General features: G+C 32.3%; 2 protein-coding genes across 3 annotated transcripts in view; one reads left to right on the top strand and one right to left on the bottom strand.

Annotated features, from left to right (window-relative positions):
* The window catches only part of Cdk12 (Cyclin-dependent kinase 12), a 220,360-nt gene that overhangs the window by 141,987 nt on the left and 54,463 nt on the right, over window positions 1–23,910 (bottom strand). The window lies entirely within an intron of this gene.
* The window catches only part of Myo61F (unconventional myosin 61F), a 55,902-nt gene continuing 32,401 nt past the window's right edge, over window positions 410–23,910 (top strand). The window contains exon 1 of one of the 2 annotated variants that reach the window (XM_089702743.1): window positions 410–670. In XM_089702743.1, coding sequence (XP_089558869.1) covers window positions 543–670 — 128 coding nt within the window. In that variant the 5' untranslated portion in view covers window positions 410–542. Of the gene's footprint in view, window positions 671–7,573; window positions 7,829–23,910 lie in introns of those variants that run through there. The other variant, XM_089702744.1, reaches the window with a different exon arrangement.

The following is a 23,910-nucleotide window of genomic DNA, read 5'->3' as shown; positions in this document are numbered from 1 at the left end:
CCTTCAAAAGTTGGTGGCCTTTTTAATAAAAATCTTAAAGAACAGAATTTTCTTCAAGATCAAATTTCATTCAGATCGGCTGAGCCGTTCTGTGATTGTATTAAAAACAAATATTCGTTTAACAATGTACTATATTCTTGGTTATTAATGTTATTTGAAAGCATATTTAAATAAATATTTTTTACTATTTAATACCCACTGAAATTACATAAATAGTACACATTTAAACTTATCTCAGGTATTAGCAATTACATTTTATCGAAGTATTTACAATCAACTTATCATATGATTTGAGTGTAATCTAAAGACAATAATATGAATTATTAAATGTGAGTTATTTAATGATGCGATAAAACACACGATTATTTCATTTTATATCTGATAATTTGAAGAACATCGATACACCATTTGCTTTCCGATCCTTGTGTCCTCAGCCACGTAAGCAATGTTCTAAATTTGAAAATTAAAAAGTTGAAGTTCGCGCGTAAAGAAAAAATAAAAAGAGGTTTTATATCCCGCGAGTTAGTGTTTGAAACTTTAAAATGGCGGATCAAGATTCTGTGAAAGTTGCGGATAATTCCGAGCAGATACAGGTTGCTGTTCCTCTTCTCATGGTGAATGGAGATGCGGAGCCTTCTAAGTCGGAGCAACCTGAGGTGGAAGGAGGAAAGTAAGTTATACATAATAGCCTTTTGAATAAAATACCGTAGATGCAGGAGGCATCGTCCTCTAATCCTGTAATAATTTATCTAGAAAATATATCGGTCAGTAGTATGTCACTGCAGTCCCGTCATCATTAATCCTATATATTTTTTCTTCTACGTACAAAGTATTGTATCAAGCAGCTGTGAAGATCCATGGACTTCTTATCTGTTTCATTTATTGATTGATAAATTTATTAATCTCATCAGTTACACTAGGTTCCACTCTCGCAGGTTACTCTCTGAGTTACTCTGAAGGTTTTAACAGTAATTATTAATTATCATGAATAATTTATTGGCAGAATAGGTAGGTATATATCAGTTTTACCCATTGTTTTACCTGTGATTTTACTAGGTTGTGTTTGGACGATAGTCAATAGATTTATATGACAAGATCTATAAATAAAATTTATCAGAATGAAATGCATATTCTTATTTCATAAATTATTGTGGAGATATGTTTCATTTACGATAAGAGGTTCATAATAATCATGACATAATTTAAATTAAATTGTTTGTCCAATATACGAATATGTATTTCGTCCCGTCCGATTAGGGCCCTTCTGGCCTCCTCCACTCAAGCGACAGCTCAAGCCGAGGTTCGTGGTCCCCGTCAAGGGGGGACGCCCTTGTGCATGTCGCTACCAGGGTGAACCTTCAGTTCACCCCCGCGTCCGCGTTAAAATGTAGAAGCCCTTCTGGCTAACATTGAGAGACACCACACAAAAAAAAAAAAAATGTATTTCGATTTAATAAAATATGTTTAGAAAAAATATGTAATTAATTTACTACATAACGTATAGGTATAATATAAGTACGTATATTATAAGTAGGGAAATTAGTAATTTGAGACACTAAATACCTAAAAATTCACAACATACAGAAAATGTCAAAAATCATACAATGTTTTAGAAATAGAAATTATCAATTATTATGGTTGGATAATCAATAAGGGTAAAAAATTAAAATCCGGTAAGGTATAGGCGTTACCACAATTTTAGGTACTTATATTAATTATCTATGACTAATACATATTTTGATTAGATGTCTGAAATTTATCGATTGATATAATAATTACGTCAATAAAGCATAAACTGTACATTTCACTAAAGATTCAGGTTGTCTTGGGCCCACTTAATTTAAATGCATTTTTATAATGTAGTTTATCTTTAATAATATTATATTTAAGTTATCATTACCTATAGTTAAAAACATATTAAATTATCTTTATTATTTTATGCTTTTAAACTTTATTACTTATGCCGAATCGAAGATACGTCCAATTCAATAAAATAAAAACGCCTTACTGTTATAAATAGCAATTACTGATTAATATGTAATTTAACTATATATTGTAGGCGTTAATTTTTAAAAGCTCCGTCTCTACCGTTAATAATAGAGAAGAATCTGGTAAAGTATGAAGATAAGCTTAATGTCAGTCGCCTTTGTCAGAACAAGTATTATAGAAAATTTGAAGAGTGTATACGATGTGTATTGACACATCGTATACAGGACACATCGTATGTAGGACCATTGGGTCCTACATGGATAATGTACTTCTACAATGAAGGAGACCTAAGATAAGCAATAAAGCTTTTTGATCTAGGTACTTTTGAAATACTAATTTGAACAACAATGTAAGATTACAATGCCCAATCTGGTTTCTAATTCAAAGCTATATAATTCATATATTACAAGCGAAATTTCCTAAGTTAAGTTTTTTGTAGTGCATGCAGTGCTCATTTTTTATTAGTTGTCCATCATGTCCTATATTTTTTGTGTATTTTTTATGTAAAACAATCGATGTACAGCTGCTAATGAGCCTTAATAAAATAAAATAAAAATAAAATAAAGTTAATACAAAAGAAATGTTAGTACAAAATCATAAAGTGCACATATTTATTAGTATTATTGACAATTGAACAAAACATCAGTTCTAATTCGTTCTAATTGGCCAGCCAATATCTTTGATTAGATTGCGTTATGGAGCCAATGTACCTACTGTTATCATTGAGTTCATTTGGTACTTTATTTGAGAAGTAGGTATCTATAGAGATGTTATTTTAAACATTATAATATTATGTACTTGATGTGTCTATCTTAGATTATATCTTGTATCGTAGATTAACTCTGGAAAGAGGATTAGTGATTACCTACTTTTTTATTTTTTAATGATAAGTATAAAAAATATTATTATTCGTTCACTTGCAACAGGTGAATGAAATTTGAGAGGTGTCAAGGGACACCCGGATGGAACGAAGTTACTAAAATAGCTGACTTGCTTTCTAGAGAGAGAGAGAGAGACAGACAGAAAAACTGTCTGTCGCAAAAAGTGTCGTTACAACTTTTCGTCAGAATTTTTCCGTCTTTCACAACGCGCGTTATGGAACTTCGTTCCAAAAATCTGAAAAACAAAATCTTATTCATATATTAAGTATCTGAAAAACAGACCCAATTAAATTCGATTCGCAATGGCTTTTGTGTCGGAAAATTTCCATTAAAATTTTTAAAGCAATTCTAAGTTTAAATGGTAACCAATTTGAAACACAACATTAAAAAGATAATCATAAAAATTATTGCACAGCCACATATTATTACTGTGCATTTGTTTGCGCAAAACCTTTTAGTTGCACCATCTTCCAAGAATGTTACTTTCATTATACATTTGGTATTCTTACACTGAAATTAATTCGGAATCGGTGTATTGTGAAAATCTGTGTTTTAAACGTTTTTTGGAAACATCTGGAAATAATAGAACTATCCATTGCTTGATATGAGGGTTTCCGTATAGTTTTCTTTTTCTGATGGGAGCAGTACCTAGTGATTATTATAATCAAAAGATAAATTGATAAACAAATTTCTTGTTACCTATACGTTTTTCGCCAGACCAGTATCTCCGACTTTTTGATGTATGTCTTCACCTCTGAGGCATCTCTACTTCTTTATATACGTAAGCGGTTGGTCTACCATGTGCCTATAATCATTCTTCAGCTCTTTGCCCAGTAAACAAAACATGAAGTAATGCATTTGTAAAAACATATGATAACGTTAGTAAGATCGCAAGGGGAAAGCTATTAAAAGTTAAATTAGTGAGCAACCTCCAATATTTCAAAGCAAATCACATTATACAATGAAGGTTACTATTTAAAAGGATGTTTATAGTAAAATGTGTGTGTTGAGGAAAGTCTCAAGGCGCTTAGATTACTAAACATATGTACACATCTGTGCAATATTATTTTAATTATTGTGTGTTAAAAGACGTATTTTGTAGAATGTCCCTAGAGAAACAAAATTTTCCAAATTAAGTAGCTTTTTTTTTTCGAAAATACAAAAATATAGAAAGCAGGATGAGATGAAGGACTTTATTGAGAGGATGCAACAAATAGACCACTACCTTCTCTACTATCATCTTGTAAGCAATATTATCAAAATTATCTAATAAAAAAGAGCGTGTATGCCGAGCACACGTGTCACAAGTGAAACTTCTTTGGCAAGATTCAAAGTTACAAAAATCGTCGCCTCACTCCATGACACGACTTTAAAATGTTAATCTCAACGCGCCTAAAATTTTCACTTCAAAAAAGTCTTAAAATTAAACAAAGCACAAATCAGACCATACCATAATAATGTTTATGCCTTAACGATTAGCCTTATCAATGATATTGCTCAAGCTATCGGGATTAACATCACGACTCTACAAGGCCACATTGTGTGAGATGAGTTACAAAACAACCGACATTAGCTCTCTTTTATCGTATATTAGCTGCGCTCCGCGGTTTCACCCGCGTGGCTCCGCTTCTTTTGGTCTTAGCTTGATGATAATATATATCCTATAGCCTTCCTCGATAAATGGGCTATCCAACACCGAAAGAATTTTTCAAATTGGACCAGTAGTTCTTGAGATTAGCGCGTTCAAACAAACAAACAAACTCTTCAGCTTTATAAGATTATGCTAATTTTGGTCCATCTATATTTTAAAATTCTCGCCAACTTACCAAGTGACTTGGTTAACTTGTATGAAGTTGTATTACTGTTTACATACTTCTAAGAGACTAGGGTGTATTGGAAGAACAACGTTTGCCGGACCAGTGGAAATAATTTTAAATAATATTAAATATGCTAAGTACGATAACTTCTGTAAATGAGCTTTGAGCAGACTATATTCGATAAAAGGCGGTCAGTAACAAGTAACAACCCAATTTTTTTTTCCAAGTGCCTTACTGTGGCCTTACTATTTACAAGAGTCTGAATACTTATCACTACCAACATATTTACTGAGGAAATCTCAAAATCAATCCTCTAGTTTCGAGGTTTATACGTACATACAATAAAACTTTCCTCTTAATAATATTGGCATTAATAGATTACAATGTCAATAAAATAATTCCAATGGAAGAGATTAGCCTACTAACACTATGTAACTTGACCGCGAATATCGCCTGATCATCTGAATCAAATCCTATCAATGTTTAATGCCGCTGAAGACTTATATCAAGGCATACGTTTAGCCATAGAGTTTATAGGACTTAGATCATTTTTCTGTACTTTCTACATATTATAACCACAAATAACTTATCTGTGGTATAACTAAATACCTAAAAAATTAAAATATATTCTTTTATGCCACTAGCTGTTGCCCGCAGCTTCGCCTGCGTAGAATAGATAAATTTTCATGGTACAAAATTTCATCCTCTATTTTATTGATTTGAGTTTGAGTTTGATCCGTTCAGTGGTTTGGGCTGAGCGTTGAGTTACATATATTAAGATTTCTAGGTCATAAAGCTTAGCGTTTCACCTGACCTATAAGGACAAACTGTATTATTTCCTTGATTCGTCATAAAATTGTTAAAGATAAGTGCGTCAGAGACCTGGCCACAGACATGTATCTGGCTAAACAACACATCATGACGAATCATGATATATGTATAATGTATATGGCTTTGATTTTAACTCTAAACCAGAATAGTAAATAGTAAACATATAAAAAACTAGCTGTTATCCGCGGTTTCACCCGCATTGTTCCGATCCTGTTGGTCTTAGCGTGATGATGATGATGCCTAAAGCCTTCCTCGATAAATGGGCTATCTAACACCGAAAGAATTTTTCAAATCAGACCAGTACCTAGTTCCCGAGATTAGCGCGTTCAATCAAACAAACAAACTCTTCAGCTTTATAATATTAGTATAGATTAATAAATGTTTGTTTGTACATTGCCTAGGTCAGCTTACAGCCAGTCAATAATAAGAAGTATTTTCATACGCTACGATCGTAGCTGGTAATGTTAATGCAATCTGAATGCCTAGATTATATCGGCTGTCAAACAAGTCACAAATGTAACTTCCCAGGCTGATTTCATATCTAGAGTACTCCAGAGAAAGTAATTTTATCAGCGTATGATAAACCTATCATTCAAAATGTATGTTAGATAAGGGTGAATGTTATTGCAATTTGTTGAGCACTTTTCGACCGACAAGGCACTTTATTGTGACATCACAAAATTATAACAATTCTTAGAAATTAATATGCAGTGATAATTTGCAATTGGAATATATTTTTATTTATTTACAAACATAAATAATCCATCTTTAAAATTGTATTAGAAAATATATGTATTATCGTATATAAGTGAAAATAAATATTCAAAAACTAAAAAAGAGCGTGTGTACCGAGCACACGTGTCAGAAGTGAAACTTCTTGGCAAGATTCAAAGTTACCAAAATCGCGGCCTGACTCCATGATGTGACGGTATTGCCGTCATGGCAAGGTACTTAATCTTGAAATTTTACTCTCAACGCGCCTAAAGAAGTTTCGCTTCAAACAAAACTATTTTAAAAACTTAAAAACTACGAATATTTTATCCGTATGTTTAATTAAATATTAACTGCATTGTATCTGCTTATAATTTGATAATTATTATAACTAGTCACTTTGTAGAATGGCATGCGCATGCTAACAAAAAATAACATTTGACTCTTGACGTGCTTGACCCCGTTGAGTTTTGACCCATAGTCCCTAGTTAGATCTAAACACAAATTATTCAGATAGATTAGCCAAATCATATTTCTGTTGACCTATGGTTTCATCTCAAAATGGTCCAATACAATACGATTGGAAATTAAATACGAATGTTAATATTGTTACTTTTGATTTTTGTTTTGATTTTGATACAAATATTATCAATTAATATAAATCAACGGCTCGTCCCGGCTCCGCCTGGGGTAGACCTGTGATATTCTTTTGGTGAAATTATTTTTTAATCGGTTCGATAAATCCAGTGGATTGTGTACTTCTTTAAAATTTTAGCATAGAAAAACATATGCTAGAAATCGCATGCGTTTTATAGCCCTTGTAGTGAACAAAATTATATTTTTTATGTAGAACTATTTTTTTTTATCATTTTTATTTGAGGATTCCACCAATCTATGTACAGGTTAATATTTGACCAGTTAAAATTCCTTCACTCATACACTGAATAAGGAACACACATAAACTTTTATGTTGCATTTTGTGTGGAATGTAAAAAGCCTCATGCATTAATAATTAATTTGCTTTACATTCTATGGAAGCAATTAGAACCATCTTCCCCTTGGGCGATTATCATTGCGATACAAATAAATTGTTCTTTTCTTAGTTCTAAGGCTCTTTCAAAGCTATTTATAAACAGAAAGGAGTTTCAACTGAAAAAAAGCTTTTCCAAAGTTTCCAACCTGAAATTAATGTGATAAAAGTATTATAATCAAAATTACATTATATTAATTTATATACATAATGCCTGTATTGTTCAAATCCTTCCAATAAACCTGAACACAGATGCTCTGTGTCAATAACTGGAAAACATTTGTGTCCGTTGACCGGTCTCGCATATGACGGCAGTTAACCGCGAACTCTCACAACGGTTTCATGTCAGTCGCACGCATTGGCGCCAAACGAAACGTCAAATCGATTAAAGTTTGAAATTGGAATTCGAAAAAAAATTAACGCACGTTCGGAAAATTTAATTTTATGTGACAAAGTGGTAATTTAAAGAGTTAACAAGTTTCAAAGTTCAGTGCTAGTTTTTGTGGGATGCATTGTCGGCATGTGCATTGCCGAATGTGGTGATATTTTAATCGAGTTTTCGCCACAAGGTGAGTTTGATGGGTCGATGACACCAAAATAAAACAAGTTCTTAAATTTGTTGTACCTATTGTTATATTATGTATGATGATGATGATGATGAATGAAAGTTTGACTGTATCACCTGTCCATTGACGTCAGATTATGTTTTTAATGTGCTTAAATAATCAAGGTCGGGATCGAAGGTTGGTTAAAGGTTCGCTTCTATTTTTTTTTAATATAAAAAATTTAACTTTTATAGGGTGTTCTTAAATCTATATTTTAAGCTAATATTATTATTTATTTTGTATAAAAATACAAGACTGAAGACTGAGAATATTGAATATTGAAATTTAAAACGATGTTGTAATTTTAATTGGTTAAGGTAGGTAGGTATATTCGTGAAACTTTTTTAGAACCTGCAAATGTAGGATGCAATTGAAAGTTAAACATAAATAAGTCAGTTAGGCAAAGTTTTAATGCACCTATGTTATGATCTAAGAGAAGGTGAACAATTTTTATTTTTTGCCCATCAATTTCTTTTTGGTCTCTTGGGTAAAGTTAAGTAATGCATCTACATACCCACAGACATAGATAGACTACGCAAGTACCGCGATCTGTATGAAAACCAAGCGTGTCATATTTTTTGTACTGACCTTGACGCGTTATGACGTCACGAGCGCTTTTTAGTGATGGTAATTTCATTTTACGCTTAATCGATTAGGACGCCACTCGCGCGGCGATTCTAGTATCGTTCTATCCCATCGAAGTAAATCGAAAGAAATCAGATCAAACTAGATCTATGTCTAGGTAGTCAAATAAATGAATCGTAATCGATTACTAAATCGATTCAAGACAGAAAAATGATAATTACCATAGACAGAGGAATGATAAAATAAAGTTATAAACCTTTTAATATTCTAACAAGTAAACTAATGTGTTTAGCTTTTTCTTACATATGCCCATTGTGTTACCATGTACTACGTACTAGAGAGGCCATCGAAAGAAAGTAATGAAACTGTCAATCAATCAATCTTTATGTCCCGTTGCATCGATCCATTTTTCTTTTATGTTCGGGTTACTTGGAAAACTGAAAAAACAGACATAGTCTAAGCAATAAGGAGTTTTCTTAAAAAACTCCCAAGATGACACTTTAACTAATGGCGTCCATGTCATAATATTTATTTTTAGTACCTTTGTATTAAAATACTTAAAAGTTCTAGGTCAGGTCGTATTAAATGACAAAAAAAATCTATGCCATTTTTTCTGAAAAATTGCTCCTTCAAATTATCATTTTTCTGTTCGATTATAAAATCGATTAGAATCGAGAACTGTTGCATCAAATGAACATCACTAACCACAAAATTGGACAGAAAAATGAGAACAGAAAAATGAGAAGACGCTATTCATTGCTTGTTATCATACGACGCGATCTTTACCTTGCCAAGTAAAAGCCGCAATGTATTCCGATTCATTCCGTATGGTTTGGTATCCATGTTTGTCACGATCGTTTTCCACAGATATTCTTTATTTGATTTTAAAATAAATAGTGCATATTCTGATTAGAAAATTACTTACCGGTGGAAGGAAACATCTCCGATAACTCGGCCACTCACAGCTGTGGAGTTTCTACAGTTTATAACGGCGCAATTCGGCATTTTACTTTATTCAGCTTCACGTCTTTCCTTGGCGAACTGCAAGCGCGGACTGAGTGTAGGCCAGCGTCAAGTAAGGTTCATAAACTTAGTTTGGACACGGGAAGTACATACACTCGCTTAGTCTATCTTGATACATGTCTGTGTACATACCTATATGGATAATCCAAACTTTATAGAATCTAATTAAATATAGTTTGCTTAATAGCTGATATTATGACGATGCACATTATGAAATTACTAACAATGACCACCATATTATAAGTATCTAAGTATAACATTCACGTACCTAGCTAATTAAAATATTTACTTATATGAAAATAAACATGATTCAACGACCATGTTTGTGGTTTATACCTAGGTACTTTATACGGAAAGGATTGAGGAAATAAACACGTAGACGTGCATGATGATAAAATAAAGCCTTGACGTGCAGAAATAAGCTTTATTTTAAACTAGCTTTCCGCCCGCGGCTTCACCCGCGTATTTAAAGAAAAGCCCGCATAGTTTCCATTCCCGTGGGATTACTGGGATTAAATCTATCCTATGTGTTAATCCAAGTATCCCTCTATATGTGTGCTAAATTTCATTGTAATCGGTTCAGTAATATTTGCGTGAAAGAGTAACAAACATACACGATACATATTTCGCATTTTATTAAAAAAGTTGGATAGGATAAAAACAAAAACACTTCACTTAAAATACAATAGAAATAAAGCAAAAGTAGAGTGGGAAATATAATTGTAACGTTAATTTAAAAAGAAGGTTATTGAATACTTTCTATGCCACTGCACATGATTCTAAAATAATTTTGTTGGCAAAAAATGATGAGTTAGATTTTTCTTTGCAACATGGCAAGTCTTAAAAAAAAGATGTCACCTCCCTAAGGCATAGGACATGCGTGTGAATTCAGAGTTTGAAAAACGTTTATTAAATTAGTCATTATGGTAATTACTATTTAGTTTTAATAGGTAGGTTTTATCGGTAATTAATTTTTTAATTGATGAACATTAGTCATCGCTTTGGTCACACTACGTAACTCTAATATTTTTATTCTAATATGTATTTATCTATTTTATTTAGTTTTACATATGTTATGGATAACGTATAATTCTCATTGTAGACATCACATGATAAATAGCCATTTATTTTTAACTAGCGCAGCGGTCCGCCCCGGCTTCGCCCGTGTTACATATTTATGTTTTCTCTACTTAAGAACCATCCTCGTACTTCAAGGAATATAATAAAAAAAGAATTATCAAAATCGGTTCAGCCGTTCTCAAGTTATGCGCTTACCAACACATTTTGGGATTCATTTTTATATTATAGACAAAGGCGGGCGGTAAGCTAGTACTATATAAAACGTAACTTCTTCAAGGTTTTGACGTCGCGTCGTAACTCGTACTCCAAGCATTGCCAGGTTATACCCCTAATATAATTCATATATTCCATGCTAATCACCACTGACTCATAATGATATAATAAGTCTTTATTCGAACACGTTTGTATTGATAACAACTTTTATAGCACAAATGAACTGTAACAACCAATATTATTGCCAAGGAAACGTATATTTCATTCGTATTCGTAAATAATTTAATTTGAAATGCATGCAGTGTAACTGATTTATTTAAATCGTTTTATGTAGAAAGTATGTGGAGTAAATGAATAATTGTATGCACCGTTAGCATTGATCGAACGAATTTATCGATATGTAAAAGATTGGAACTGTCTTTTTGATTTAATAGCGTTTCGGGTAAAATTAATGTATTATCGGGTAAACATTTCGTGAGAAAGGTTTGAAAATAACAAATGCATAATATTAATAAATTTATATAAACAATATTAACCAGTTAAATTTCTGCTAAGTTTCCATAAAATTTTTGGTTATTATTATTTATTTATTTCATAAAATTTGACTATTTACTCCTTATCAAACTACAATATTATGTCGCATCCACACATGCCCATTTGCATTTGCATCTTTTACCTGCGGCACGCGCGGTTTTTGGTTGCCGGCGGCAGTTTGCTTGCGGCTTCGATACGGAGTGGTAGGAGTACGGAGTGGCAGCCACCGGTAAAGCCGGCCGCGGCGGCCTGCATTCAGCGGCAAGGCGGCATAAGCCATAAGCCGGCGGCGAGTGTGGATTGCCATTACTCCATAAGTAGAGGGCAATAAACACGTCATTCATGCCAAAATATGTGGCATGACAAACAAAAAAACTCCAAATTTGCAGCCAAGCCGATGTTGTTGCCATCTAGGCTCTTCGTACATCAATTACTGCCACGGACCATTTTCCGCCTACATCTAAATAAATAATAAAACCTGAGAAAACGTGCTTCGTAATAGCATAGTATATAATAGCACAGACTAAACGGCTAATCTGAAGAGGTCAGGACCCTACTTAGATTTTAAGTTACTCCAATCGGAAATCTCTTTTATCCGGTTTAATACATTATCAATATTAAATTGAAACTCTTCCGCATATTAGTGTAGGTATTATTTCTTTCCGTAAATTTAGGCATTAACTAGCTGTTGCCCGCGACTTCGTCCGCGATTACGTCGTTTTTCGTCATTCGTCGTTTAAAAAAAATACGTGACACTTTATTTTTGAATGTTCTTAATTGTCTCTTATAAAAATAAACTACATTAAAATTGAATACTCTGATAAGAAAATCTTAAAATCGGAGGACATCGAAAATCTGAGGAAAACATGAGTGAATTTGATTTAAATTCTACATTACTTAGTAATTCAAATAATAATCTAAATTAAATGTAGATTAACAGTTTGAGCGCATCATTATATAATATGTACCTAAGTATTAAATTACGTTAGTTTACATAGTAATTTTACTAAAAACACGATGACTTTCTTTCGCGCTCGGTACAACAAACTAAGCATGTTTGTGGTACGTGGCCCGCGTCACTTGACCCCCTGCGAGTTCCCCTCCGTTACTATGCGAAAATAGATTCGTCGCCCTACTGTAGGAAAAATTGTAATATTTTAAATTCGAGAAATATTGATTTCTTGTATTCGACTATTCGTTGTAGTCGAATACAAAATATATTTGAAGAAACTTAGGTTGGCCTTCAGGCAAAAGGGATCCTATCAAATGATAAACTTGACCTTGTATCTTAAAAGTAAGCATGAAAGGATCCTCTGATAATTGTTGAGCACCAAAGGATCATTTAAAACGCACTACTATAAGAGCGAATATTGTCTAAGAACTGTTTAGATTGCACATGTTCCTCTAAAAGTAGTGATTTCAAAGGTTCTGGTGTATCTTCAAACGAAAGCCGACTCCTTACTCCTCTTTAAAGCATTACAAAAAGAACATACTACGTTAATATCGCCTATACAGAAGATGATCTGTAATCAATTGTGAGGTTATAAGCAAACCCACTTTTATATTTGTCAGACCACACCACCGAATTCGTAGATTGATCTTCTATGTTTACCTCTTAAGTCATTAAGACTGTCGAAATCTGTCTACAGTAAGACGGGCCTCTCGCTATTCGTCCGTTTCAAGAGACCAAATAGTTTCAATTCTTAATCTTTCATTAAACAAACTTATTAATCGTACTTGTCTCAAATAATCTTGAAATTGATATTTTTTGATTTTATGGCATTCAAATGCTTTATAAATATAAATTTATAAAGAATAGAAAAAACTCGATCAGCGCGATTCGCGCCATTCCAAATAATCTTGTCTCAAATAATGGTAATATTCGCGTCCCTACTCTAGTCATTGCTTATGCTCATGTTCATCTTCAAGAGATCGAATAATATTATGGTGCACCCTATCATTTGTCAATCGGTCTTCATATTGAGTAAAAGTTTCAGATTATCGAGATAAAATATGCCATTTGCGATCAGCTGTGAGACGTTATACCCTCTCAGTGAAGGTTTCGGTCTCACAGGATAGTACATGCCGTTCGCGGTCAGCTGTGAGCCGCAATTCTCGTTGTGAAGCGGTTTCAGGTTCTCGGCATAACACAATATGTTGTTTTCGGTCAATAGTAAGCCTCTAACGATCCTTGAGAACTCTTATTTCTCATTTTCTTAGCTTTGCTCGAATTTCGATATAAAGATTTTTTAGGTGGCACTGATGCGAGTAAATAAAAATTAAGTTAAAACGGACTGAGAGTGTTATAATCATCAATCATCATCATCATCAATACATATAGTAAAATTGTGGAAAAGCGATGTCTGTACAATGAAAATATGTAGAAAAAAATTAGCAGGTGTTATTATTAAATCGATCTTGAACCCAAAATGTAGTTAAAAATTTTTTGTCTGTTTGTCTGTATGTTTGTGCACGCTAATCTCAGAAACGGCTTATCCGATTTAGATGCGGATTTCACTAATGTATTGTGGTAATGTTCATTTAACAGTTAGTGTTTATTTCATGTCAATCGGTTCATAAATAAAAAAGTTATGACAATTTATAAGTAATCACGGCGAACATTTGCTAAGGCATTCTATTGTACACTGTACAGTGTACGATAAAACGTAATTTATCTGTTATACGTTACAGTTATTCCTTTACATGTCCAGATGATCATATCAAAATTCCCCAAGGGTTTGGGGGTAAGCTGAGGTAGTAGGGGGGGCGGGGTCAAATTAACATTATGGTTACTCCTAATAGGTAAATTTTCCAAACAAAATGTCCTTTTAATTATGTCGTATTATATTTTTAACCCCCGACGCAAAAAGACGGGTGTTATGTGTTTCTGTGTGTGTGTGTATGTGTGTGTCTGTATATGGTACCGTAGCTGGCTAACAGGTAAACCGAATTAGATGCGGCTTTTTTTGTTAGGCAGCATATTTTCCGACGATGGTTCTTAGATAAATTGTATCGAAATCGGTTCATCCACTTATTATACCTACATAGGGGTAAAAGTGTGAATGAAAAAAATGATATAATAATTTATTTTTAAAGATCGTTGGGAAGTTTATGAAATTATTTATTCCTTTTTCTATACACTTTTCTTCGTCTAAACGGTTAAGTTACGTCTCTCTCTCTTCAGCCTTTAGTTACGTGCGTGAGACAGGAAACATCTAATTTGGATTTGTTGCTGGATTTGATAAAAATTGAGTATCGATTAAGCTGATCAGTGGCTACACCATACATTATTAAAAACATCCATTTAAGAAAGGAAGGAAATACAAATAGAATTTGCTCCTCTCCCCCCCTGGTTCCTAAAAAATAATATGACATAATTTAAAAGAAATTTTACGTAGAATTAGTTAGGCATTTCTTTTTTGATTTTCGATATTATATACTAATCATAATTTTTAATTACAATATTATGTAGTAACTATTTGGTATAGGTTAGGCATTTCATTTCTTGATTTTCTTTAATAAGTTGGTACGTAAGTTTTTTAGCTCAGTTTAGTAAGAAATTTTAATAACAATTCTTTTAATTATTTATGGTATATATTGAGTAAATACGTACATTTACTCAATAATTGTATGTTAAGTAGTAATTCAGCATGGGCGTAGCCACGGTGGGGCTGGGTGGGGCGCTTACCCTGGCTTTGATCTGGTAGGTACCAATTGTGAAGGGGAGTGGGCGTGGGCGTTGGCGTGGGCCTGGGAGTGGGCGTGGGAGTGGAAGCATGAAACAATTATTGTTGCCCCACCCTGAGCCCATGGTCATAGGTCCCATAGTCACTATTCCACGCGGACGAAGTCGCGGGCACAGCTAGTAGACAAATATAATCAGAAAGCTTTGAACTCCTAAGCTCAACCATAAAAGATAGACATTAATTATGATGTCGGGAGATATTTTTTATATAATATGGAGAACATTTCTTTCATACTTGATTTCTGTGTAGCTTTAACCATTAAGGTTGCACACGCGACGAAAGCTTAAAAATGGAGTTACTGCTCTGCTCACGAATATGAAAAATAATTGTACCAAGTTTCGTTTAAATCCGTCGAGTAGTTTTTGTTTCTATAACGGTTATACAGACAGACAGACGGACAAAAATTTTTGGCGTCAGTGTCGATCCCTAATCACCTCGTGATAGTTATTTAGGAAATATATTTCATGTACAGAATTGACCTCTACAGATTTAATATAAGTATTATACATATAATTAGATGCCAATTTCCATGTTACGTTAAATTCGACTATACAATAACTAACAGACAACGCAGGTTACTCTCGTTTCCGTAAGTTGAGGCGGCTACATATTCGGTCCTCATAACTTCACTTTTTGTGAACGAAACGACAGCGCGGTTTAATTCGATGCCAACACCATCAAAAAAAGGAAATATTTTTAATTGTGAAAAAATATTATGATTTACACTATTAATACTATTTTAACATTAACACAAAATATAAGACTGTGAGTGTGTAAAAATAAATCCAGCTAGTTTCACATCAAACTTATGTTTTTAATTAGGTATACGACATGAAAATATATTAATTACCAAGCAATAATCATACCTACAGGTAAATACTGAACAAAAGTATTAACAGTCAAAGTATATTTTTACTAACAACATGTAAATGATGAAGGAATAATAATTATCAACGAACTAACCTTTTTGTATTAGTGTTTATAAATATAAATTCATAAACAATAAATTTATAAAGAATAGAAAAAATTCGACCACTAAAGAATGCTGGTTCGAGTCCCGCCTCGTTATCGAATTTTTAAAACACGAAGATTTTTAAAAATGTAACCAATGAACACAATCAATATTAGATTAACTGTAATGGTGTCTAGTTTGACTTAAAATAATAAACATCTACCCTCACTTTTAAAAATGTAGTATATTCACACGAATTATAAATATAGGGAAGGGAAGATATAAGTTAAAGAGTTAAATAAATAAATAACATAATTAAATTAAATTATTAATTTTTAACATTGTGTTCAGTAGTGTTAACATGTAAATTGATTTGATTTTTACGAAATCTCATAGATGGCGCTGTTTCAAATTTGTATACTAATAAATTCATTAAACTGATTCTCTGCCCAAATTACGTAAATGACATAGTTTTTATTATGTAAAGCTAGATAATAGCATGGCTTACCCGAAACCAACATTTAAACATGAGTCTTTAGATTGTACGCTGTCGTAATACACGGAATACGTAAGAAAAAAAAAGGTTCACAGCTCCTCCCCCGGAGGTGACAGCATGATAATATGTTTAAAAAAGCCTCACCCGACCTGTTACTAATATTCATGCAAAATTTGAAGTCAATCTATGCAGTACTTTTCGAGATTAGCCTGGACAAACATACAGACAAACAGACAAACAGACAAACAGACAAAAATTCTAAAAACTATGTTTTTGGCTTCTATATCGATTATAGATCATGGATTATGTATTCTTTTAAAAAAATATTCAATGTACAGTTTTGACTTTCCTACGATTTTATTATATGTATAGATAAATATTAATGAAACTTAGAAATCAACTCTTCATCTAATCGCTAATTTAATAACTATATTGTGTTTTTTTTTAATATGTACCACAGTAAAACTAAATTAATATTATAAAGCTGAAGAGTTTGTTTGTTTGTTTGAACGCGCCAATCTCAGGAACTACTGGTCCGATTAGAAAAATTACTTCGGTGTTAGATAACCCATTTATCGAGGAAGGTTATTATAGGCTATAATAATATATCATCACTCTAAAAACAATAGGAGCGGAGCAATGCGGGTAAAACCGCGGGGCTTAGCTAGTGTGTTCTAAATTATAATGGCTTAAAGAAGTTTGTAGTTAAAAAACTTTATAAAAGTTTGTGTTAGTTACTATCTCTCGTACATACAGGAATTGTGTATTGCAATTAAAACATTTCCTATACTAAGACAATATTTACCGCGTTTCATGGGAAAGCATTTCATATTATAACGTTCCCATGATTGTAGTATTGTACAACGGATTAGCAAATAAGGAAATCCAGCAAATGATATGTAAGTGGGAAAAACTAACTGATTTTCTAGAAGTTTCCGCGATTGTGACAAATGGTTTTATTTTTGCATCGGGAACTGTTTCCTATTCTGCTTTTCAAACGCCTATATTTAACTCGAAGGTGTACCCCTAATAGCTGTCCTGTTTATATTATCTATGGTAATAGCTACTTTAGTGAAATTACTAATACAGAAACTTATTGTTTATTTACCGACGCGACGTAAAAAAATGAAGATTCTCAATTCGTACTCGCAGTGTACTTTCTTTTTAATTTTTTTTTTATTTTATGTCCTCTAGCTATCACTAACAATGTTGTTATCTCTTCACTATGTGCATTATCATGAATTTTACAATCGCTCATTAATCATTAAAAATGTAAATTTAACCAAATATTGATTCTATTTACCGCCACACAATAAGTATTATACTACGGATTAATCACATTACATTGTTTGTAAAGGTGATCTAATATATGACTCATATTGACTTTAATATTTCTTTGTATGTCTGGTAATGCGTAGGTGTTAAACGAGTGAATGTCAGTGGTCTTTACCGTAATCAAATTCAAATTCAAATTTAAACAATTCATTTTATTGACCGTGATAAATTTCCTATAAAAAGAGCAAATATTTTTTTTATTACAAGTTTTTTTCTTCAGTCGAAATTGTATTCTTGCTCTAACACAAAATTATTTATAGAAAACATTTACGTAAATAAAAATAATTTGGAAAATCCAAAAGTGCACGCCTCATAATTTTTTTTTAATAAATATTTATTAATTATTATTTTTGTTTATTTAATAACAATTAAACCACATCGAATCAGACCCTGAAAAATGAAAGGGTTCTATTCCTGAGCATACTCAAGCGTAAGAGAAAAAAAAAGACTCGATTAGTAAAGTATTTCGGTCGCTATCGTGTTAACAAGAAAAAGGATCCGCACATACAGACACACGGACGTCCAAGACAGAACTTTTTTAAACTGTTTTTTAACTAGTTTAAATAACAAAAATGACATCAAAAATATCATGAACGTTAAAAATAGTGTTTTTTCTTAATATGTGTGTGTATGTATTATCTTACAAGTGCAATGTATGATACATAAAGACATTTTAAGTTTGAAAAATCAGATGTTTTGCGCGAAGTGACAGTAGTACCCACCTCAACGCTTCGCTTATGAGGCGTGCAATATGTAGGTATGTGAAATATGACAAAGTGATAACTGATAACTGATAATTTATCTCTTTTCAGTTTGCTATCAAAATCAATATAATATTTGTAACATAGATAGAGAGAGTCACACAGTTTAGTGAAAGAAATGGATCAACTTCGAAAGAATTAATTGTATTTCAACATAAACAATTTGTTATAACTGGACATAATAATTAACATATTTATTATTTAGACATCTATAACATAAAACCTAAAATACCTATATCAACACAAAAGAGCAAGGTTTATTACAAAAGTTCGCATTAATTTTGTATCGAAATCAAGTCGAATAGAAAATTTTAATGGCACGATGTTTATAAATTGCCAAATTTCGAAACAGATGGTCAGACATGAGTTAGACATGTGTAAGACTATATTGATAGAGTTTCTTATTTCTACCACATGCTATAAATATAACGGATTTTTTTTAATACAAGCCCATTAGCATAATATCAAGTGCCCCATTTAAAGTTCGTCAAAGTTCTCTAAATTAATTAACTACATGCACTAGCCACTAGGTGTAAATTGAGACTGTTCCCCTTTGAAGACTGTATCTTATTAGGCGCCGTTCCGCCGTTTTTGTATTCTACTTTTTCTGTGTTGTATCTACTCAAATATAATATGAGTAACAACTAGGTACCATACCTACCTTCCTTTTATACCAAAACGCGGTCTAAAAGCTTGAAAGACAGACTGTCAATTTATTTACGACTTTATATTATTTTTCAAGTGAAACTTCTTCATGCGCGTAGGGAGTTAAATTTCAAGGTCGCGTCATGGCAATACCATGGATATAATAAGATTTTGGTATCTTTGAATCTTGGCAAGGATGTTTCACTTCTGACACCTGTGCGGTACACTGTACACATAACCTATTGGTATTTAGCGCGGTACTTGGGCGCTAAATATAAAGTTTGTCAAAGTTGAATAATTATTTATAGATTTCTAAATTAAAAATGATTTTACATGAAGATCGTTCAACTTAGATAACTGTTTCAGTGTTTCTTATTAGAGTCGATAATATAATCTACGTTGTACCCATGGTTGTACTCAAATATAATATAACTTAGAGCCTAGAGGTAACAACTACCATATCTAAAAAAAGTAATTTATACCTTCTAGAACTAATTACGGTCAAGAATTGGACCATTTATTCTTTACTAGATTTCCGCCCGCGGCTTCGCCCGCGTTTTCAAAGGAAAACCCGCATAGTTCCCGTTCCCGTGAGATTTCCGGGATAAAACCTACTCTATGTGTTAATCCAAGTTACCTTCTATATGTGTGCTAAATTTCATTGTAGGTAATCGGTTCAGTAGTTTTTACGTGAAAGAGTAACAAACATCCATACAAACTTTCGCCTTTATAATATTAATAGGATTTTTAATTTTTATTCTTATTTTTCTTATAACCACCACTAACCGGTACCTATTGGTCACATATTCATTTCTTGGACACAGTATATCCACTATAATATAGCTGTTATATATACATAATATATAAACACACAAACAGAACGGGTGAAGCAAGGTGTGTTTGGGCGCGGCGACCCACATACCCCGTCACGTCCCTGGCCATAAAAATACACACATACACACTGCATTACATACAAAGTACTCTAATTAAGTTCAAGGGACAAGTTCGTTAAATATTTTACTATTGAGAATAGCGTGTATACTAATTAGCGGTTAGCTGTTAATCAAATAAAAAGTTCGATGATATGTGACATCTCATCGAACTTTTAGTCATCGAAAGTTTAATAGTTCGATGATATGTGAGATCTGCCCATCTATAATTATATACTGCAGACTGCTACAGACTGTGATGTGATCTAAATAAGTAGAAACATTCAACAAATTTTTTAATTCCGAAATATTGGCAACTCAATTAAACCTTCCTACCAATATTCCTACATCATCATTATAGGACAAAAAAAATGTCACTGTAATTTTTCAGGATAACAGTTTTCATTTATGTATATGTATTGTTTTGATTCTGCTCTGGGATGGTGGCATCAAGAACAAAAAATATAGAAAACTAGAGGTTCGCCCCGGCTTCGCCCGTGGTACATATTTCGCAATAAAAGGTAGCCTATGTCCTTTCTCGGGTATCAAAATATCTCCATACCAAATTTCATGCAAATTGGTTCAGTAGTTTAGGCGTGATTGAGTAACAGACAGACAGACAGACAGAGTTACTTTCGCATTTATAATATTAGTATGGATTAATCCAGGTATAGATTACTTATCATGGAAACTTCGATTTATTAATAAAAATAGAAGCTCGTATAGGTATATAGGTAATTAGATATTATTTTATCATAATTTAATAATTTTAATTATTAATATAATACATTGCACATGAACCGACTAAGACGTTATTGCACGTAAATCCGTATGAGTGCTTCCGATTTATTCAAATAAAAATTATGTAACTTCAAAGGTGGTCACTGAGTCATACTGCGGCATGAATGAAATATAAGAGTAGATATCAAGTTGCAGTAGATTGGAAAATAATTATATTATATTGTGTCAAATATTTAACACGAGGTGTGTATGTCGGTTACTGTATAGGTCCCGAACGGAAGATTAAATGCGTATTAATTATTTTTCCTGAGTAGATAATGTGTTACCTTTTTGATTATTTAAATCACAAATTGTTATTTTTAAATCTGCCATGTAGCGTGAAATAAGAAATATTGTGGGTTTTTTATATTATTTAACTGATATTGCGAAATAATGTTTTATCACGATAAGTGCAGTGGAAAACATCTAATATACTTACATGCCAAATTGTGACCACTACGCGAACTATTTTGACCACTAGGAGTGACTAAAAGTAATATAAACATAGGTACGTCTATCAAATAATTTGGGTAAATAATAATTTTAATAAGAGTTACAATATCAAACGGTGTTACAAATATTACGTCATACCTTATCAACAATGGGTGCATATTTGCATAATAAACAGAGCTGATATTAATGATAATGTCCTGTGTTAGTGGAACTAGGGGACGACCCTTGTCAGTTGGTTATTTGCAACCTTTTTGTTTAGAAATAGAATTTCAGCAGTTTTTAACGGTAAACCGTTTCAAACAGTCACAGACAGTTATAATAAGTTCAAAACTTTAGGGTAGAATATAGGAATAATTTGAGTTTTAACTTTTAACTCTGTTTGTGTGTAGCAAGGTTTAAAATTTCATCGACTAGGTAGGTGTGTGTTTATGAACATAGCGACACGGGCATTTTTTGACAATCTACATCCTGTAAAATAATAAATTTATTACTTAAAAATAATTAATAAGGCCTTCTGTGCTGTTTTTGAGTTCTGTTTTCAATAAATTAGGTATTGTATTTTAAAGTTAGCAGACACATAGAGTCATACCTACCTAGAGTTAAATAAACAAAATGTATAAACGAAAACTTTCAAATTTACAATTGAATAGGCAACATATCCGACTATATTCGGGTTTACCTTGAACCTCACAAGTCGTAAGAGTGACTAAGTGGACGTGCTTTGAACTGATAATCTGTTGACATCATCGACACTAATCATAAAACGAAATTTGTTTTTTCTTCACTTATAAGGAGAAGGTCAATGGAACATTTATTTTTATGTATGTATCCCTGAATATCAAAACGCCTGAATTTATTTGAAATAATTCTTTTTCTTTCTTGAAGGTTATGAATTTGCAGATTACAGAACAATAACTAGATGATATTTTATATTTCTTCCGTAAACAAAATAGTTCAGAATATTAAAATTTAAATTAAACAACTTTTACTACAGAAGAACTACTTCCTCTTATTATTTTATTTTTCGACTTAATATGTTAAATTGTCTTTAATGAAAAAAATGTATATAACAATAAGGATATACCTCTTGGATAAAGGCACGGAATTATAAAGCCTAGTGCTCAAATGCAGGTCATGTATCCAGTGTTAGATAAAGCACGATCTACCTCTTTCCGTAATATGATTATGGGGACTATTCTCTGAGCGTTCGATAACAGAGTTAATATTGGGCATTCGTTTTTAAATTGAGAAGTAACATGCCATAAATATAATTACAGGAATAGATTTCACACACAACTTACTTTTAAATCATTGGTTTTGTAAAAAAATATTATGAATATTATATATATATATATAATATTATCTTATACCTTTAACACTTGTGTTTGCATTTCCCAGTAAATAAATTTGTGTATGTAAATGGGAATGAAACCGGAATGACACGAGGAATTTATTTTGATTTAAACACTTGATTATACAACAAAAGTAAATAAACGTGTTCACATATCACTTTTAAACACGTGCAATCCTACTGCGTACACCATTTTTTATTTTCATCTGACTTATTTATTAGTACCAGTAGCATTTTGTTAGTGAAAGAATTTTACGGATCGTATTAGCTTATCTATCTGTGTTATTCAGTTTCACACATTCTGTGTTTTACAGTTTCGAACTATACAAACATACAAAGTTAAGAACTTAATATCAGTATAGACCAGAACAAAAAATTCTGAAAAATTCCGAAATATCGAATGCTTTCAGAATATTCCACTCATGAAGTTTTTGTTATAGTCATGGTGATATCTGATACTGTTGCAGTTGTAGCGTAGGATCAAATTGCTGAAGTTAACACTCAAAGCAAACCGAATTATTCGTTTGTAAATAAAAAGTCGATGTAATAAAATACATTATTGTTACTGTATCGTATGACTTTAAACTTTCGAATATACATATTATTATTGTGTTGTTGTATAAAAGTTAACTGTGGAAGAATGTACACAAAAGCTTTAAAAAATTTAATGAAAAGCATTTGACATACATACATTGTGTGTCAAAGCTTTGTATTGTGTGTGTGTAACATGCAATATACATGTTGTAGTACAATGAAATTTTTATATTTATCTTATAATAATATCACCTATGGGCTATGATCGTATTAGTAGTTTTAATGTAAGTTCTTTTAAATAAATCTTTTATCTATACTAATATTATAAAGAGGAAAGGTTTGTATGTATGTATGTATGGTTTTCACGCATAAACTACTGGACCGATTTTGATGAAATTTGGCACAGATAATCTTTAGACCCTGAGAAAGAACATAGGCTACCTTTTATTGAGAAATATGTACCACGGGCGAAGCCGGGGCGGACCGCTAGTATTTTCTATAATACGGTTAGTTTAACATTAAGTAACTGATTAAAATTCGCCGCCATATTTTATCGTCAAATGCTAATGGTGTGTCAACGAATTTGGAATGAGTAACTGTCCCATTTCCCGGATTTGCTCGCTGTGGTT

Source organism: Colias philodice, chromosome 13 (assembly GCF_061535455.1).
Source record: "Colias philodice isolate Cphi_HAF_F1 chromosome 13, ilColPhil1 Martin Lab GWU primary, whole genome shotgun sequence".
NCBI lineage: Eukaryota > Metazoa > Arthropoda > Insecta > Lepidoptera > Pieridae > Colias > Colias philodice.
The sequence above is the reverse complement of the archived record's forward strand: the minus strand, read 5'-3'. Positions and strand labels throughout refer to the sequence as shown.